This window comes from Mercenaria mercenaria, chromosome 5 (genome assembly GCF_021730395.1).
Source record: "Mercenaria mercenaria strain notata chromosome 5, MADL_Memer_1, whole genome shotgun sequence".
Classification (NCBI taxonomy): domain Eukaryota; kingdom Metazoa; phylum Mollusca; class Bivalvia; order Venerida; family Veneridae; genus Mercenaria; species Mercenaria mercenaria.
Window position 1 is genome coordinate 41,356,326 of NC_069365.1, and position 19,893 is coordinate 41,376,218.

At 35.7% G+C, this 19,893-nt stretch overlaps 1 protein-coding gene across 1 annotated transcript in view; it reads left to right on the forward strand.

The window, feature by feature from the left end:
* The window catches only part of LOC123556998 (heat shock 70 kDa protein 4-like), a 56,735-nt gene extending 37,977 nt beyond the window's left edge, over window positions 1-18,758 (forward strand). The window contains exons 9-17 of the mRNA XM_045348160.2: window positions 32-138; window positions 760-893; window positions 1,391-1,599; window positions 3,260-3,382; window positions 4,022-4,138; window positions 5,882-6,007; window positions 6,978-7,085; window positions 14,761-15,042; window positions 15,915-18,758. Coding sequence (XP_045204095.2) covers window positions 32-138; window positions 760-893; window positions 1,391-1,599; window positions 3,260-3,382; window positions 4,022-4,138; window positions 5,882-6,007; window positions 6,978-7,085; window positions 14,761-15,042; window positions 15,915-16,109 — 1,401 coding nt within the window. The 3' untranslated portion in view covers window positions 16,110-18,758. The remainder of the gene's footprint in view (window positions 1-31; window positions 139-759; window positions 894-1,390; window positions 1,600-3,259; window positions 3,383-4,021; window positions 4,139-5,881; window positions 6,008-6,977; window positions 7,086-14,760; window positions 15,043-15,914) is intronic.
* The last annotated feature ends 1,135 nt before the right edge of the window (window positions 18,759-19,893 follow it).

Genomic DNA, 19,893 nt, shown 5'->3' on the forward strand with positions numbered 1-19,893 from the left:
TTCATTCTGTAAAAATGATTTTATGTTTCAGTGTGCAATTTTATCACCAACATTCCGTGTGAGAGACTTTGCTATACAGGACTGTCAGCAATATCCAATCACTCTGTCTTGGCAAGGTGGGGGCCTGGAGGATGATAGGTACGTATTGTGTCAAAGATTGACTGCAGCACTGGTGTGTTTTACCGTAATATTGTGCAGCAATTAGATTTTTTAAAAACAGGTCTCTGTAATATATAATACGTTTTTTATCAAGTTTCTGGGGGCTTAAATATGAAATAACATGTGCGTATCTACTTAAATATGTTGATTTCCAAGTGTGAAAAAAAATATATAAGGCTGTCCATTGTTCGTTGGGATTTTATTTTGTTGATTGAACCAAACGCAAAATCAAAAAAATTGGTCCCCTAAGAAAATCAGTGATTTCACAGTTACTAATTGTAATATTCTTTTAGTTTGGTACACTGTAATGAACAGTTAAATCCCTTCTGCTTGGTCAAATTTTTACTTTAAGTCATGTATAGTTAAAGGTACATGAGTGTGCTATAAATAAATACTGCATATAGCTTCCTGATTCACTTTGATATCACTCACTTTTAATAATAGCTGGCAAAGGTAAATTTGAAAAATATCAAATTTTGAGGCTTTCCTCTTCACAGGATATCAAAAAAACTTGCAAATTTAACTAATTGTTCTGTGGAGATTTCATGATTTTTTATGACACTGCTGTCTAATATATTGTATAATTGATGTGTTTTGTAGTTCTATGGAGGTGTTTCCACAATTCCACCAGATTCCATTCTCAAAGATGTTGACATTCTACAGAAAAGAACCATTTACTTTGGAGGCAAGATACAGTAACCCTAGTCAAGTTCCTACACAACAGTCTGGCATAGGTAAGAATATATTTCTCAACGTGTCTTGGTAAGCTAAGTATGTAGAGCACAAGAGGTTGAAGTAAGACTTTTTTAGAGGTACATGTTTGATCCTTAATTGAAGCAAATTGTTCTCCATGATGTTTTGATGGAATGATGGTTTTTATAGTATTTTGTAATGGAGGAGGACGGCATGGGCAGGCAGCTGGGTAGAAGCACCAACCTTCCACAACTTAGATGATGGCTTCCTCACATGAAGAATTTTATGTCTGAACCCACATTTACAACTTTCATGAGACCAACATATCTCTCACATGTACCGGTATATTCTTCTATATAGTGTTACTTTGGTGATATTGTTGAAATGGTACACATGTATAGAATGCAAAATTGTGGGTATGGAATTAAAATATTCTTTTAAACACCACTTTGCCTCCCAGATGCATTTCCATTTGCAATAAGCACACAGAAAATGTTAGGAAGGAAACATGTTTTAGACTATGTTTTTGAAATTTCAGGGGTATACAAGATAACAAAGGTTCAACCACAGGCAGATGGAGAAAGTTCTAAAGTGAAAGTGAAAGTAAGGATCAATAATAATGGTCTGTTCAATGTACAATCAGCAAGCATGGTAGAGAAAGTTGAGGTCAAAGAGAATGAACAGGAACCAGAGTCAATGGAAACAGATGGCACAAAGGAAGGGGATGCTAAACAAGCTAAAACTGAGGTAAATAGAAAATTAGAAATTCTGTTCATTATACCCCACCAAACATGTTTGAGGGGGGTATATAGGAGTCAGTTTTATCGCGTCCCGTCGCGTCCCGAAATCTATTATCTCAGTTATTACCAAATGGATTTGATTCAAACTTAAAATACATGTTCCACCTTATCACCCACATCATGTGACACAAGGTGCGTAACTCTTGACACCAAGTTTTCATGAGTTATGTTCCCTTTTACTTAGAATTTAAGGTTAATTTTGTTGTATTTTCACTATATCTCAGTTATTACTAAATGGATTTGATTCAAACTTAAAATAAAAGTTCCACCTCATCACCCAGATGATGTGACATAAGGTGCATAACTCTGACACCATTTTTTTTATGAATTATGCCCCTTTTTACTTAGAATTTAAGGTTGATTTTGATGTATTTTCACTTTATCTCAGTTACTACTGAATGGATTTGATTCAAACTTAAAATAGATGTTCCACCTCATCACCCACATCATGTGCCCACATCATGTGACACAAGGTGCATAACTCTGACACCAAGTTTTCATGAATTATGTCCCCTTTTACCTAGAATTTAAGGTTAATTTTGTTGTATTTTTACTATATCTCAGTTATTACTAAATGGATTTGATTCAAACTTAAAATAGTTGTTCCACCTCATCACCCAGATGATGTGACATAAGGTGCGTAACTCTGACATAAATTTTTTATGAATTATGTCCCCTTTTACTTTAAATTTAAGGTTGATTTTGATGTATTTTCACTATATCTCAATTATTACAAAATGGATTTGATTCAAACTTAAAATAGATGTTCCACCTCATCACCCACATCATGTGACACAAGGCGCATAACTCTGACACCAATTTTTCATGAATTATGCCCCTTTTTACTTAGAATTTAAGGTTAATTTTGATGCATTAAATTCCAGGAATTAGTCTATTTTTAGGAATCTATTTTTAGATTTTCAATATTTTAGGTATTTTTCTAACTTTTTTATTATAAGTCCTATGTAAAAAGTAAAAACATTTTTCCGTGGTAACATGGGTCGGTAAGACACTTTTTTGTATTCACTTTTAGTGTATCTCTAATATTAGAGATTTAATATATTTACTAGTATTACTATACTAGTATTATACTAGTATTACTTTTATGTGGAAGCCCAGGATGAAGTACTCCAAAGTATTTTTAAGATTCCTTATGGTTGCCATTCTTCTGTGACAAGACCGTATGGTGGGGGTATGAGTCACTCCTGTGACAGTTCTAGTTCTTACAGGATTTTGAGGAGTGCGTTTGTCAAAGGAAGAATGTTTGAACTGTAACTGACTTAATAGACGTGGCAATGCAGCATCTTTGAAACTAATGTGAGTCTACGTGCTGTTAAATAAAGACACAGTGAAATCAGTAATATTTCTGGGGAACTTCTTTTCATGGATGTCGTAGTTTAATCAATCCACAAAGTTTTAGTCAGTCCATAAAATTTACTCCAAATTAACAAATTAAATCTGCATTTAATGAAACCAAACCTATTTTCTCTTAACAAAAGGAGGACCAAAGATTGTACAAACTTATAATGATAAGGACTAGTGAGGAATTTGTTTAATTTAGTGTCATGACATAATGCTGCTGAATGTACAAAGTTTTTAATTTTCAGAATGAATCTATGGACACCGAGCAAGGGCCTACGGAAACTCCACCCAATGATAACAACACTGAACAAAAAGATGTTGAAATGAAAGAAGAAAATGATAGTAAAGATAATAAAGCAGAGAAAAAGGTTAGTTTGCTTATGTCACTAATGTGGTTTATTTAAGAATTAACATATCCTAAACAGTAGTTTTGTCATTGAATAAAATCTTTGTTTGGAGTTAGATGTGAAGGCATTATAGCTCAAGTGATATAATAAAATACATCTGATGTAATAATGCACATCTGAATGACCGTGATTTTATTCTTTGGATGCATTTGGTGATAACACAGTATCAGTGATTACTGTCTACATCCTTAAAGAAATGTACGAAATGTTTGCCTGTTTGTGTCGTACTTTGTTTCTGAGGGCCACTGTGATGTTTAGTGCAATGAAATAAAAAATGTTATATAATATATAAGTGAGGAACCCTTGCTTCCAAATCTCAATTGGGTTATAGCATTGGTTCATGTGAGGAAGCTATCCAGCTGGCTTGATGAACTTGGTGGTTCTACCCAGGCACCCTCATAGGCCTGAAATAATGCCCTGTAGGATACTTGAGATTAACTTTCCCCACTGGGGCTGGAAACTTTCAAAGCTTCTATATCATCTAAAATGTCGAGAGTTTTGTAGAACCCAACCAAAACAAAATATCTGGTAAGATTATTTAAGTGTATTAGATGGCGTTATTTTGGCCAGTATTGTCACTTTTATTTTATGGTATTACAGGATGAAGGCAGTACAAAGAAAGAGAAGAAACCGAAAACAAAGAGTGTTGATCTTCCAGTGGAAGTGTTCAGTTCTGACTTTCCAAATGATGTCTTAAATCTTCTACAAGAGAGAGAGGTTTGTCAGTGGTTTAAACTTTCTCCCACATAAAGAATGATTAAGACAAAAATAATCCAGACCTGTTTCTCTAGCTTTCAGCAAAGCTGTGTTAAAATGTGTGTCCTGATAATTTCCTTCATATGTACAGATGACTACAAATTCCTTTTCCCTTATGTCTTTGGATTTCTGTCTATTGTGAGATGTTCACGAGGCAGACAGTTCAATCCTTAAGCTGGCCTGTGCCAGAAATGATGTTTAAATGACACCTTGTTATACCCCCACAAAACAAAGTTTGGGGGTATATAGGAGTGAGCTTGTCTGTTGGTCCGTTGGTTTTCATGGTTTCCGGACAATAACTCATGAAAGGCTTGACAGATTTAAATAATTTTTGGTACACCAGTGTAACATCAGAAAATACAGTTCAAGTTGGACCTTGAGGTCAGTAGGTCAAGGTCACAGTTACCCTAAACAGTTAAACAGCTTCCAGATGATAACTTGAGAACTTGGGCCTAGAATCATAAATTTTGGTACACAGGTGTAACATCATGAATTACAGGTCAAGTTCATCTTTGAGGTCAGTAGGTCAAAGGTCAAGGTCACAGTGACCCTGAACAGTTAAACTGTTTCCGGATGATAACTTGAGAAAGCTTGGTCCTAGAATAATAAATTTTGGTACACAGGTGTAACATCGTGAAATACAGGTCAAGTTCAACTTTGAGGTCAGTAGGTCAAAGGTCAAGGTCACAACAGTTTCCAGATGATAATGTGAGTATGCTTGGGTCTATGATCACGAAAATTGGTAGGGAGGTTGTTCTTGACCAGCAGATGATCCTTAATGATTTTGATGTTAGTAGGTCACAGGTCAAGGTCACAGTGTCCCGAAACATTTAAAAGGTTTTCGGACAATAACTTGAAAATGCTTGGGCCTAGGATCAGAAATCTTAATAGGGAGGCTGGTCATGACCAGCATATGACCCCTATTGATTTAGAGTTCAAAAGGTCAAAGGTCAGAGTGACTCTGAGTTAAAACCATTTCCGGACAATAACTTGAGAACGCTTGGGCTGAGGATCATGAAACTTCATATGGAGGTTGATCATGACCAGTAGATGACCCCTATTGATTTTGAGGTCAGTAGGTCAAAGGTCAAGCAAGTTTAGCTTTGACATTGGCTGTGACAAGGCCGTATTATGGGGGTATAATTTGCACTCCTGTGACAGCTCTTGTTGTGTCTTCCTTTACCATTTTAAGCTAGAAGGTCGATATATGGCCTGAACTGTCTTATGTTGGATCAGAAGATATTCTTGCATAGTAAGAGTAGTAGGCCTAGATGCATATAGGGGGCATACATGGCCGAGTGGTTAAGGTTGCTGACTTCAAATCACTTGCCCCTCATCAATGTGGGTTTGAGCCTCACTCGGGGCATTGAATTCTTTATGTGAGGAAGCCATCCAGCTGGCTTACGGAAGGTCGGTGGTTCTACCCAGGTGCCAGCTTGTGATGAAACAATGCATGGAGGGGCACCTGGGGTCTTCCTCCATCATCAAAGCTGGAAAGAATATGCTTATAGTCTAGTTGCAAGTGGTTGAATTGTAGTTGACATGAAATGATGTCTTCAAGTATCTGATTAATGCTATATAGCTTTAGTTTTCCAAGCAATTTGATAATTTTGAATTTTAGATATTGAGATATTGAGTAAATTTAATTTAGTACCGTATCAAACAATACATAGTTACATTTATATATATGTTTGATGGTTGCAGAATCATATGATTATGCAAGATAAGTTAGAGAAGGAGAGATGTGACGCTAAGAATGCTGTAGAAGAATATGTGTATGAAATGAGGGATAGACTGTGTGGCCCGTATGAAGAATTCTGTCAAGAAGATGTAAGTTGCTCTTTCCAGATAAATAGATATTTGCCACTGGCAAGAATTGTAAAAGCACACAGAAAAACCTGACTGCATTTACAAGTCCACTACCTTAATTATGTCTCCCGCACCACTGTGTGGTTAGAGACATATTGATTTACTCCTGTCTGTCTGTGTGTCCGTCTGTCACTCACTTTGTCGAACATTTCTCATCTGATCTTCACCAAACTTGAACAAAATGTGTTTGCCGATAAGTCCTCGACCAAGTTCGATAACTAGCCAAAGCGGTCCAGGCACTTCAGAATTATGGCCCTTGAATTACCGATAGGCTGCTTACTCAAACACTTATCCAATAGGCCACTTACTCCAAAACTATCAAAGGTATATTTTCTGTGAGTAAACAGTATAAAAAGACAGACTTACTATTCAGATGATTAGGCAGTTGTGGGAGACATGCGCCTTTCTCAAAAGCAGATCTAGTTGAAATGTGAAATTTTGTTAGACCTGACTTGCGGAATGTTGGCGGTTCTACCAAGGTGCCTGCTCATGCTTTTAGTAATATCTAAAGAGCAGTCATTTCTTAAAAGATGAATTCTATGAAGTTATTAATATTCACAGGGTACGTAGTTTTATGGTTTATTTAGGTCTAGGAAGATCCTAGCAAATGGGTCAAGTTCCCACTCATTTTTCAAAAGTTGACATCCATGAATTCCTCAAAAGTTGACATCCATGAATTCCTATCTTCAAACAGCTGTTTTAGATCAAAACACAAACTTTCATGCTTGAAAATTTAAATCATTTCACAAATTTTTGAAGTCATGTTCTTTCTAGTTAAAGGCCAAACAAGAATTTTCTTCAGAGATTTTCTAGGCAGAAATGTTAAAATTATTGGCAATTCCTTGTGATATTCTGAGAATATATATTAAGAGAAAATACAAATTACAAACATGATATTAAGTGAGAATTTTGTGATTATAATGTAATACAGGTACGAGAAAACTTCAGTAAATTACTTGGCGATACTGAAGACTGGTTATATGATGAAGGAGAGGACCAGAAAAAACAAGTCTACCTGGATAAATTAGCAGAACTTAAAGTGAGTACCAGTCTAAAACTTATAAATCAATAAACACTTCAGAACAACAGGCACTAAATGTCAGACTTTGATCATATTTCTGAACTTTGTATCTTTTCAGGGCATATTCTGATCATAATCACAGAAAACTTTCATTCAAATACACATGTCACATTATTGGTCTGAATATTCTGAAATAGGTGCATTAGGGCTTATTAGGATTTACAAGAAAAGTGTTGTATCTAGGCCATGGTCAAAAAATACAAACCATCATGCTCGAAAAATTAAAATCACTTCATAAAAGTCACTGTTTCTGTGGAGTTAAAAGGCCAAACAAGAAATGTTGAAATTATTGGTAGTTCCTTGTGATATTTTGAGAATATATTGGAGAAAATACAAAATACAAACATGATATTAAATGAACATTTTGTGTTGTATCTAGGCCATGGTGAAATATACAAACCATCGTGCCCGAAAAATTAAATCATTTCCCAAAAGACTTGCGTTTCTGTCTAAAAGGAAAAACAAGAAATGTTAAAATTATTGGTTGTTCCTTGCGATATTCTGAGAATATATTAGAGAAAATACAAATTACAAACATGATATTAAATGAACATTTGTGATTATAATGTAATACAGGTACGAGAAAACTTCTGTAAATTACTCGGCAATACTGAAGAATGGATAGAATTTGAGTTAACTATTATGTGTTTCTCCTTAAATGTGATAGAAATGATGATTCTGATATCTGATATTTTATATGAAGATCTATATATCAGGGCAGATTCTGATTTTGTCTAATATTCTGAAACAGATTCTTTAAGGCTTAAAGGGTTTTACAAGAAAAGTGTTGTATCTAGGCCAATTTTCGGCCGGATGTATTGCTAAATGAGCTTTTGAGCTATCTATAATGTGTTTCTCCTTCAGTGTGATAGAAATGATGATTCTGATGTCTGATATTTTATATGAAGATCTATATCAGGGCAGATTCTGATTTTGTCTAATATTCTGAAACAGGTTCTTCTGAAATGGGTTCTTCAAGGCTTAAAGGATTTTACAAGAAAAGTGATGTATCTAGGCCAATTTTCGGCCGGATGTATTGCTAAATGAGCTTTTGAGCTATCTATTATGTGCTTCTCCTTCAGTGTGAAAGAAATGATGATTCTGATATCTGATATTTTATATGAAGATCTATATCAGGGCAGATTCTGATTTTGTCTTATATTCTGAAACAGGTTCATTAAGGCTTAAAGGGTTTTACAAGAAAAGTGTTTTATCTAGGCCAATTTTTGGCCAAATGTATTGCTAAATGAGCTTTTGAGCTAACTATTATATGCTTCTCCTTCAGTGTGATAGAAATGATGATTCTGATATCTGATATTTTCTATTTTATATGAAGATCTATATCAGGGCAGATTCTGATTTTGTCTAATATTCTGAAACAGGTTCTTTAAGGCTTAAAGGGTTTTACAAGAAAAGTGTTGTATCTAGGCCAATTTCCGGCCAGATGTATTGCTAAATGAGCTTTTGAGCTAACTATTATGTGATGCTCCTTCAGTGTGATAGAAATGATGATTCTGATGTCTGATATCTTATATGAAGATCTATATCAGGGCAGATTCTGATTTTGTCTAATATTCTGAAACAGGTTCTTTAAGGTGTATAAGGTTTTACAAGAAAAGTGTTCTATCTAGGCCAGTTTTAGCCAGATATATTGCTAAATGAGCTTTTGAGCTTTCTATAATGTGATGCTCCTTCAGTGTGACAGAAATGATGATTCTGATATCTGATATTTTATATGAAGATCTATATCAGGGCAGATTCTGATTTTGTCTAATATTCTGAAACAGGTTCTTTAAGGCTTAAAGGGTTTTACAAGAAAAGTGTTGTATCTAGGCCAATTTCCGGCCAGATGTATTGCTAAATGAGCTTTTGAGCTTTCTATAATGTGATGCTCCTTCAGTGTGATAGAAATGATGATTCTGATATCTGATATTTATATGAAGATCTATATCAGGGCAGATTCTGATTTTGTCTAATATTCTGAAACGGGTTCATTAAGGTTTAAAGGGTATTACAAGAAAAGTGTTGTATCTAGGCCAATTTTCGGCCAGATGTACTGCTAAAAGGGCTTTTGAGCTAACTATTATGTGATGCTCCTTCTGTGTGATAGAAATGATGATTCTGATATCTGATATTTTATATGAAGATCCATATCATGGCAGATTCTGATTTTGTCTAATATTCTGAAACAGGTTCTTTAAGGCTTAAAGGGTTTTACAAGAAAAGTGTTGTATCTAGGCCAATTTCCGGCCAGATGTATTGCTAAATGAGCGTTTGAGCTATCTATTATGTGATGCTCCTTCAGTGTGAAAGAAATGATGATTCTGATGTCTGATATTTTATATGAAGATCTATATCGGGGCAGATTCTGATTTTGTCTAATATTCTGAAACGGGTTCATTAAAGGTCCAATACTAAGGAAAGTGAACATTTTAATTTCTTTTAAAAAGCACAGAAACTATTTCATTTTATTGGAAAATGAAAGTTGGTATGTAGAAATTCGAAATAAATCGCAGTATATGTACAATTATTTTTCTATGAAGTATGAAGAAAGTTAAAAAGACCTTGGGGGTCATTCTGTCGATTCATTGAAATTTCAACATAATACACATGAATTTCTTTGAGTTCCAAAGACCTTCTGTAAATTTTGACCTGCCAATCTTCATTATTTAGTGTCTTGCAGAAGTCGATGCACTGGCTATGAAAAAAATTGCCAACTCACTTTCCCTTAGTAATGGACCTTTAAGGCTTAAAGGTTTTACAAGAAAAGTGTTGTATCTAGGCCAGTTTTCGGCCAGATGCAGTGTTCATTCCAGGCCGCGCCATGGGGTCATAGGCGCGTATTTTACCGTATTGGCGCATAAAAGTTTGCCCTATAGCGCCCGCTGGGCGCACACTTTTTCAGAAAACAGTCTGTTTACAATGTGCCGACTTCCAGAAGTTGTGAATCGAATACAACTCTTCCGATGACGTAACGCGCATTTTCATTGGTCGATGTTAAAATAGTAGCCAGTCTCTGGTCGCCTAACAACATACAGCTTTCAATGTTGCTATGCAATGGCGGACAAAAAAAAAAAAAACAGTCGCGATTCGGAGAAAAAAGAAATCCAATTTTACGTTTTTCTCTAACCGTTGAAAAAAAGCAGACGATGGAGAACAAATTTCCAAAGAAAGATGACATGTTCGAGACCGCTAGACCACTCAGTAGCGTAACCGCTTAGCCAAAATCAGGCGACAAACATTAATTCCTTAGTAAATCCGCATTCATAGCTGTCGGACTTTCCGTGGTTAAGTTTCGGTAACGATCAAAATATTATGACTTGTTTCGTTTTTGTCGTGTTGAGCGACCTGTGAAGTGTCCACTTTTCTCTTTGTAATTATGTTTTACGAACCACGAAAATATTACCTTGAACTCCATGTAAGAAAAGTGTTAAAAATACAGCCTTTCCTTTCATGTAAATCAGTTTTTCTGTCATGGCCCCTATTTTTTTCAAATGTCCCCAATTTTTTGCCATCATGGGGCCCTTTGACCCCACTTAAAAAAATCCTGGAATGAACACTGAAGATGTATTGCTAAATGGGCTTTTGAGCTAACTATTATGTGCTTCTCCTTCAGTGTGATAGAAATGATGATTCTGATATCTGATATTTTATATGAAGATCTATATATCAGGGCAGATTCTGATTTTGTCTAATATTCTGAAATGAGTTCATTAAGGCTTAAAGGGTATTACAAGCAAAGTGTTGTATCTAGGCCAATTTTCAGCCAAATGTATTGCTAAATGAGCTTTTGAGCTAACTATTATGTGCTTCTCCTTCAGTGTGATAGAAATGATGATTCTGATATCTGATATTTTATATGAAGATCTGTATCAGGGCAGATTCTGATTTTGTCTAATATTCTGAAACAGGTTCTTAAAGGCTTAAAGGGTTTTAAAAGAAAAGTGTTGTATCTAGGCCAATATTCGGCCAGATGTATTGCTAAATGGGCTTTTGTGCTTTCTATAATGTGATGCTCCTTCAGTGTGATAGGAATGATGATTCTGATATCTGATATTTTATATGAAGATCTATATCAGGGCAGATTCTGATTTTGTCTAATATTCTGAAACAGGTTCTTCAAGGTGTATAAGGTTTTACAAGAAAAGTGTTCTATCTAGGCCAGTTTTAGCCGGATATATTGCTAAATGAGCTTTTGAGCTTTCTATAATGTGATGCTCCTTCAGTGTGATAGAAATGATGATTCTGATATCTGATATTTTATATGAAGATCTATATCAGGGCAGATTCTGATTTTGTCTAATATTCTGAAACAGGTTCTTTAAGGCTTAAAGGGTTTTACAAGAAAAGTGTTGTATCTAGGCCAATTTCCGGCCAGATGTATTGCTAAATGGGCTTTTGAGCTAACTATTATGTGATGCTCCTTCAGTGTGATAGAAATGATGATTCTGATATCTGATATTTTATTATGCCCCCGAAGGGAGGCATATAGTTTTTGAACCGTCTGTCGGTCTGTCAGTCTGTCCGCAATTTTCGTGTCCGGTCCATATCTTTGTCATCGATGGATGGATTTTCAAATAACTTGGCATGAATGTGTACCACAGTAAGACGACGTGTCGCACGCAAGACCCAGGCCCGTAGCTCAAAGGTCAAGATCACACTTAGACATTAAAGGATAGTGCATTGATGGGCGTGTCCGGTCCATATCTTTGTCATCGATGGATGGATTTTCAAATAACTTGGCATGAATGTGTACCACAGAAAGACGACGTGTCGCGCGCAAGACCCAGGTCCGTAGCTCAAAGGTCAAGGTCACACTTAGACGTTAAAGGATAGTGCATTGATGGGCGTTTCCGGTCCATATCTTTGTCATGGATGGATGGATTTTCAAATAACTTGGCATGAATGTGTACTACAGTAAGACGACGTGTCGCGTGCAAGACCCAGGTCCGTAGCTCAAAGGTCAAGGTCACACTTAGACGTTAAAGGATAGTGCATTGATGGGCGTGTCCGGTCAATATCTTTGTCATCGATGGATGGATTTTCAAATAATTTGGCATGAATGTGTACCACAGTAAGACGACGTGTCGCGCGCAAGACACAGGTCCGTGGCTCAAAGGTCAAGGTCACACTTAGACGTTAAAGGATAGTGCATTGATGGGCGTGTCCGGTCCACATCTTTGTCATTGATGGATGGATTTTCAAATAACTTGGCATGAATGTGTACCACAGTAAGACGATGTGTCGCGTGCAAGACCCAGGTCCGTAGCTCAAAGGTCAAGGTCACACTCAGACATTAAAGGTCATTTTTCATGATAGTGCATTGATGGGCGTGTCCGGTCCATATCATTGTCATTCATGCATGGATTTTAAAATAATTACGCATGAATGTGTGACACAGTAAAGACGACGTGTCGCGCGCAAGACCCAGCTCCATAGGTCCAAGGTCCTTAACTCTAACATCGGCCTTAACTATTCATTCAAAGTGCCATCGGGGGCATGTGTCATCCTATGGAGACAGCTCTTGTATTTTATATGAAGATCTGTATCAGGGCAGATTCTGATTTTGTCTAATATTCTGAAACGGGTTCTTTAAGGTGTATAAGGTTTTACAAGAAAAGTGTTCTATCTAGGCCATTTTTAGCCGGATATATTGCTAAATGAGCTTTTGAGCTTTCTATAATGTGATGCTCCTTTAGTGTGATAGAAATGATGATTCTGATATCTGATATTTTATATGAAGATCTATATCAGGGCAGATTCTGATTTTGTCTAATATTCTGAAACAGGTTCTTTAAGGTGTATAAGGTTTTACAAGAAAAGTGTTCTATCTAGGCCAGTTTTAGCCGGATATATTGCTAAATGAGCTTTTGAGCTTTCTATAATGTGATGCTCCTTCAGTGTGATAGAAATGATGATTCTGATATCTGATATTTTATATGAAGATCTATATCAGGGCAGATTCTGATTTTGTCTAATATTCTGAAACAGGTTCCATAAGGCTTAAAGGGTTTTACAAGAAAAGTGTTGTATCTAGGCCAATTTTCGGCTAGATGTATTGCTAAATGGGCTTTTGAGCTAACTATTATGTGATGCTCCTTCAGTGTATAAGAAATGATGATTCTGATGTCTGATATTTTATATGAAGATCTATATCAGGGCAGATTCTGATTTTGTCTAATATTCTGAAACAGGTTCCATAAGGCTTAAAGGGTTTTACAAGAAAAGTGTTGTATCTAGGCCAATTTTCGGCTAGATGTATTGCTAAATGGGCTTTTGAGCTAACTATTATGTGATGCTCCTTCAGTGTATAAGAAATGATGATTCTGATATCTGATATTTTATATGAAGATCTATATCAGGGCAGATTCTGATTTTGTCTAATATTCTGAAACAGGTTCTTTAAGGTGTATAAGGTTTTACAAGAAAAGTGTTCTATCTAGGCCAGTTTTAGCCGGATATATTGCTAAATGAGCTTTTGAGCTTTCTATAATGTGATGCTCCTTCAGTGTGATAGAAATGATGATTCTGATATCTGATATTTTATATGAAGATCTATATCAGGGCAGATTCTGATTTTGTCTAATATTCTGAAACAGGTTCCATAAGGCTTAAAGGGTTTTACAAGAAAAGTGTTGTATCTAGGCCAATTTTCGGCTAGATGTATTGCTAAATGGGCTTTTGAGCTAACTATTATGTGATGCTCCTTCAGTGTATAAGAAATGATGATTCTGATGTCTGATATTTTATATGAAGATCTATATCAGGGCAGATTCTGATTTTGTCTATATTCTGAAACAGTTCCATAAGCTTAAAGGTTTACAAGAAAAGTGTTGTATCTAGCCAATTTCGCTAGATGTTTGCTAAATGGCTTTTGACTAACTATTATGTGATTCCTCAGTGGAAGAAATGATGATTCTGTTCTGATATTTATTAGGATCTATATCAGGCAGATCTGTTTGTCTAATATTCTGAAACGTTCTTCAGTGTATAAGTTTACAAGAAAGTGTTGTACTAGGCCATTTAGCCAGATATATTGCTAAATGAGCTTTTGAGCTTTCTATAATGTGATGCTCCTTCAGTGTGATAGAAATGATGATTCTGATATCTGATATTTTATATGAAGATCTATATCAGGGCAGATTCTGATCTTTTAACTGATACAGTGCATTTGTTTATTTGCGTTAATAAGAGACAAAATACATCTTTGCCAGGTTTTAGGCAAATTTGTTGTCAAATGATCTTGAGAGCTAGATATCTGCTTTTGTATAAGTGTGATAGAAATGATGACCCTGATTTCTGATGTTTGATATGAAGGTCGATATTGGAGTGGATTTGAGTTTTGTAACTAATATTCTGAAACAGGTGTGCGGTGAGCAGAATGGAATCACGCCAGTCTTCAGGCAAATCATGAGAATGTGTTATTAAATGAGCTGTACAGCTATAAGTAGCCATTTCAGAAGTGCGATAGAAATGATGATTCTGATATCTGAAATTTGTTATGAAGATTTGTATCAGGGCAGATTCTGATCTTTTAATTGATACCGTGTAACATGCTACTGTTAAATATTTTATGGAAGTGTTTTAGGGTAATTTTTTGATGTTTAATGAATATATTTTTGAAATATTGCAGAAATCTGGTGACCCGATTGCAAATAGATACAGGGAATCAAGTGAGAGACCAGCAGCTTTCAACGAGCTTGGTACAGGTTTACAGCATGTAAGGAAGTTCCTAGATGCCGTCGAGGCCAAGGATGAAAAGTATAGTCATATAGAAAAAGCTGACATTGACAAAGTGAACAAATGTTTGAATGAGAAACAAGAGTGGTTTGATAAACAAATGAATGCACAGAACAAACTGAAAAAACATGAAAATCCAGCTGTGCTGGCAAGTCAGATTAGACAAACAAGACAGGTATGTTTCTGTTAATATATAATTATATAATTTTCTTAGCTTCTTCTTACCAAGCAACATAGGAATATCTAGACTTGACAAGTGTTATAATAAGGGACAAGTTTGAATGCACTCACAAATTTTAGACTATGCAAGTTGAGGTCATTTTAAAAATAGGCATGTTTCAATGAATTTTTACTTCTTTGAAAAACTTGAACTTAGGATTAATGTTTAGCTTTACTCTAAGAATAGTAGGAACTTTTTCTGTTCGCACCGGCATCTTCATCGTTAGCGTCACTCCATGAAGTTTTGCGTGCTAAATCATTTTTCAGTAACTGTTGACATTCTTCTTATCAATCATACTCTAATAACGCAGTTAGAGATGAAAGTTTTGCCTGACTAAAGTTATGGCCCTTGTCTGACTGAAATCACCGAAGTCCAGCTTTCTGCTCTTGTTTAATGTATGCTGATAACTGACATCACATGAGCCGTGTCATGAGAAAACCTACATAGTGGCTTTGCGACCAGCATGGATCCAGACCAGCCTGCGCATCCGCGCAGTCTGGTCAGGATCCATGCTGTTCGCTTTTAAAGCCTATTGTTATTAGAGATACTGTTAGTGAACAGCATGGATCCTGACCAGACTGCGCTGATGCGCAGGCTGGTCTGGATCCATGCTGGTCGCAAACCCACTATGCTGGTTTTCTCAAGGCACGGCTCACATATTTAACACAAAAAAGCATGAAATGGCTTGATAATGCTAAGATTGATGGAGTCCCTATTTGAATAGTGGGAAATTATTTTTATCTTGTAACAAGTTTGACTAACAATGAAAAATTGAACACTTGTATTGTTGATTTGCTCTAAAACTTCATTATCTTAATTTCTTTCAGGATTTAGATACGTTATGTAATCCAATAATCAACAAACCAAAACCAAAGCCAAAAGAGGAACCACCAAAAGATGATAAGAAAGGTGAAAAGAAGGAAGAAAAGAAGGAAGATAAATCAGAATCAAAGGATGGAGAAAAGGACGACTCAGCGGGAGATGCAAAACCCAACGGTCCAGCGGAAATGGATGTTGATTAATAACAATCAAGCTTAGAATAAATAATTTATACCATTCTTTCATTTGTATTTGTAAGAAATTGTGACACACTGTCGTGTAACAAGCTTCTTGTGATAAGCTGTGAGATCTTACTGGTACTTAAGTAATTGAATACATAATTTATAAGTAGGGAGGTTGAACAAAGATTGTTTTATAAAACTGAAAGTTAATTTAAAGGAAGTTCTGATAACAAAGCGTATTATGATATGATTATGCTGTTTATTGAATCAAAATTAAAAGGAAGATTAATTTTTTTGACAACATGGTGAGAAATACAGATCATTGTTAATGGTAACAGTTGAAATGTCAGTGGAAAGTTGATATTGTTTGATAGAATGTTAAACATTTTGTGTTGGTTTAAGATTTTGCTTTCCAAGTGTATTGTATTGTTTTGTTTTTAGTTGAAAGAGAACTTCTGCATTAAAGTCTGGCAGAACAAAAAATGTTAAATTTTCAGCATGTTTAATTATTCTTGCTATATCACATGTATACACATATCACATGATGCATGAAAAATGTTTTTATGAACTAGACCAGAAGAAGACACAAGGGTGTTCATTTCTGTTCCAGTCCATACCAGTATATGCTGTTCAATAATAAGTGATTTATATATATGGTACTTGGCTAGAATTCTTTCTTTCACTCGTTAGACTTTTTAAATACGAGTATATTATTGGATTAAATTATACATGCATGTGAATGGTACACAAGTAGAAATACTGAAAACAGGTATAGCACAGTTCCAAATCATTCATTCCTATTTAATGACATAAGTTCTTATCTTCGGTGGCAATATATATTCCAAGTTTGTCCACATACATGGTTGCACACTTTGGGGGTTTTGGGAAAAGTTTGGATTTGTGGAAAATAGGTTATCACCTTTGAAAATTAATGGCATTAGTACAGGAAAACTCAGTTCCTACAGTTGTAATACACTTTCCTCATGTCTAGAGGTATACTGTAGTATCTGAATAAGAATTTGAGCCGTGCCATGAGAAAATCAACATAGTGGGTTTGTGACCAGCATGGATCCAGACCAGCCTGCGCATCTGCGCAGTCTGGTCAGGATCCATGCTGTTCGCTAACAGTGTCTCTATTTGCTATAGGCTCTGAAAGCGAACAGCATGGATCCTGACCAGACTGCGCAGATGCGCAGGCTGGTCTGGATCCATGCTGGTCGCAAACCCACTATGTTGGTTATCCCATGGCGTGGCTCATTTTATTGTTTCACAGAAGTAAACAGAGACCTACAATATAGTATGTATTATATCTCTGAAAAGACATTATGTTCAAAGTATTTAATGTCCACCATGTAACCAGTTGTTAACTGTGGCTAGTATATGGTAGCTGTCACTGTGGGGCACCTTGCATGTGTAGTCACTGACAGACTGTTAGAAAAATGTAGGTTGTACTGATGTCTTAAAGTGTTAATGTACACACTTTTTGTGTTTGAGATTTTTAGCTGTTGCACTTTCAGATGTGATACTTTGAGTCAATTTTGTTCAATAGGTACATCCATTTTCATTATGCGCACATTATATGATTTGATTTTAGTTATATTTGCTCTGAAATTGAAACATTACAATGTAGCATTTTTTCAATCGAGTATAAATCGAGTATTACCTTAGTTTTCAATACTGAAATATCATGAATTTCATCAATTGATAGTCCATATCTTCACTGTTCTTCAAAAACCTTGTCTGTCATTTTTAGTCACTTTTCAGGAGATGGAAAAAAAAAGATCATGGTCTGCACTGTTTGCTATTCAGTCTGTAATTTTTCAGAACATCCCTTTGAATAGTAAGTGGTACTGCCCAAATTGAATGATGGTCCAGTCCATTTTAGAAATTTAGCATGGTAAAGGTTAACAACTTTAACATTGGTTAGAATCTTCAGTATTTTTGTTGGTTGTGAAATGAAGCAGGAATAAGACACGGTATTTGAAGAATAGTGATGATATGCATTTAGGACTTGTCCCATTTAAAAGTGCTTAATCAACATTGTATTGCAATAAAGATTATTCAAGTTAGCTGCTGTGCTGAAATTTTGGTGGGGAAAATTATACTTTACACATGAACAGTATTTTGCTGCTCTTGGATTGTAGCTATATAGGAATCTATGCTTAATGTATTTGGTGGAACAAAACTTGTATGGGCACTAAAACAGTTGTAACGAAAAAATACTGCAGCTGTATATTTAAGAGAAAAAATAGTGGGTTCATATCATTATTTTGATAAATGTATTTCCATAGTTTTTACTAATTATTTTTAGCTTGATTGTGATGAAAGCTTAAAAACGGGTCTTGTTTCATGAGAATGCAAGGTCGTGACCCATTTTCTAAAATTTGAGGCTGATCTAAGTCGGAGTCTCTGAAAATAGACTATAAATATTTATAAACTTTAGTTTGTGAAAAAGTGCTAATCAGTAAGTTGCAGCAATTTCTTATGAAGTATTTAACATAGAAATGTTGCTTGTTTAGTGTCAAGGACAAGAATAAATTCCATAGCACACAGATACACTTCATTTTTATTACGATTTCGTTTCATGCTTGTGTTTCATGTTGTCATGTATGTTACAATTTTGTGCATGTTTCATCAACATGTTAATATTAAATAAATGATTGAAAGAAATGTTTTCTTTTTTTGTCTTTCTTCTGTAACTTATTTTGGTGGTATTAAAAGATATTTTTAGCTGGTCTGATTTTTGATAAAAATCTTTGAGGTATTGTCATCACTTGATAGACGGTGTTGGTTAAAATTTTTGTGTAGGTCTACCTCGCAAAAACTACATCTTTGAAACTTTGCATACTTTTTATCGTCTAGATTAAGGACTATAACTCTAACCTGCATTTTGTCAAAATTACGGCCCTTTTTCTACTTAGAAAATCTGTATTTTTAACTCTTCTTATATATTGTCCAGCAGTTGCAGACTAGTGATGGCACCTGTAGGTGGCGCTCTTGTTATGTCTCCCACACCACATATTGATTTACTCCTGTCTGTGTGTGTGTCCGTCTGTCACAAATCTTGTCCACGCGGTAAGTCGAACATTTCTCATCCGATCTTCACCTAACTTGATCAAAATGTGTTTGCTAATAAGTCCTCGGCCAAGTTTAATAAATAGCCAAATCAGCCCAGGCACTGGAATTATGGCCCTTGAATTGCCAAAAATGCTGATTCCAGTGATACAGGTCTTGGTGCATGGTTGACTCGGATACATAATGGGAAAAAAATGCCAGTCTAGATGATTAGGCAGTTGTGGGAGACATGCGCTTTACACAAAAGCAGCTGTAGTTTGCTTTGACTATAAAAAGAGTTGCCGATAAATGAGCACCAACTGGAATTCTAATATCAACTTTTTCCCCATTGCTTGGCTGTTGTAGAACAAAAGGCGTTTGATTGGGTTCAACATCCTTTTTAACAGTATTTCAGTTGTTGTACAGCAACCTTTCCTAATCTGTATTCTGTACCAGTACAAATTTTCTGCAAGTGACTGACGTCTTCACTACATGAATCCACATAACCTGCTAGGAAGAACATGCTCTGTACTTGAACTGCTTACTGAGATACTCCACTGTCGATGGTTGATAGAATAGTTGTTATAACAGTAGCTCGATCCGGGATGCTGTATTGGCTCGAGTGGATTTTTGCCAGATTGGATCTCACAAGGCGTGCAAGCGCCGAGTGTGATCCCACCTTGCAAAATCCACGAGAGCCGAATACAAAATCCCAGATCTAGCTACTGTTATAATGATCCTTTTATTATAC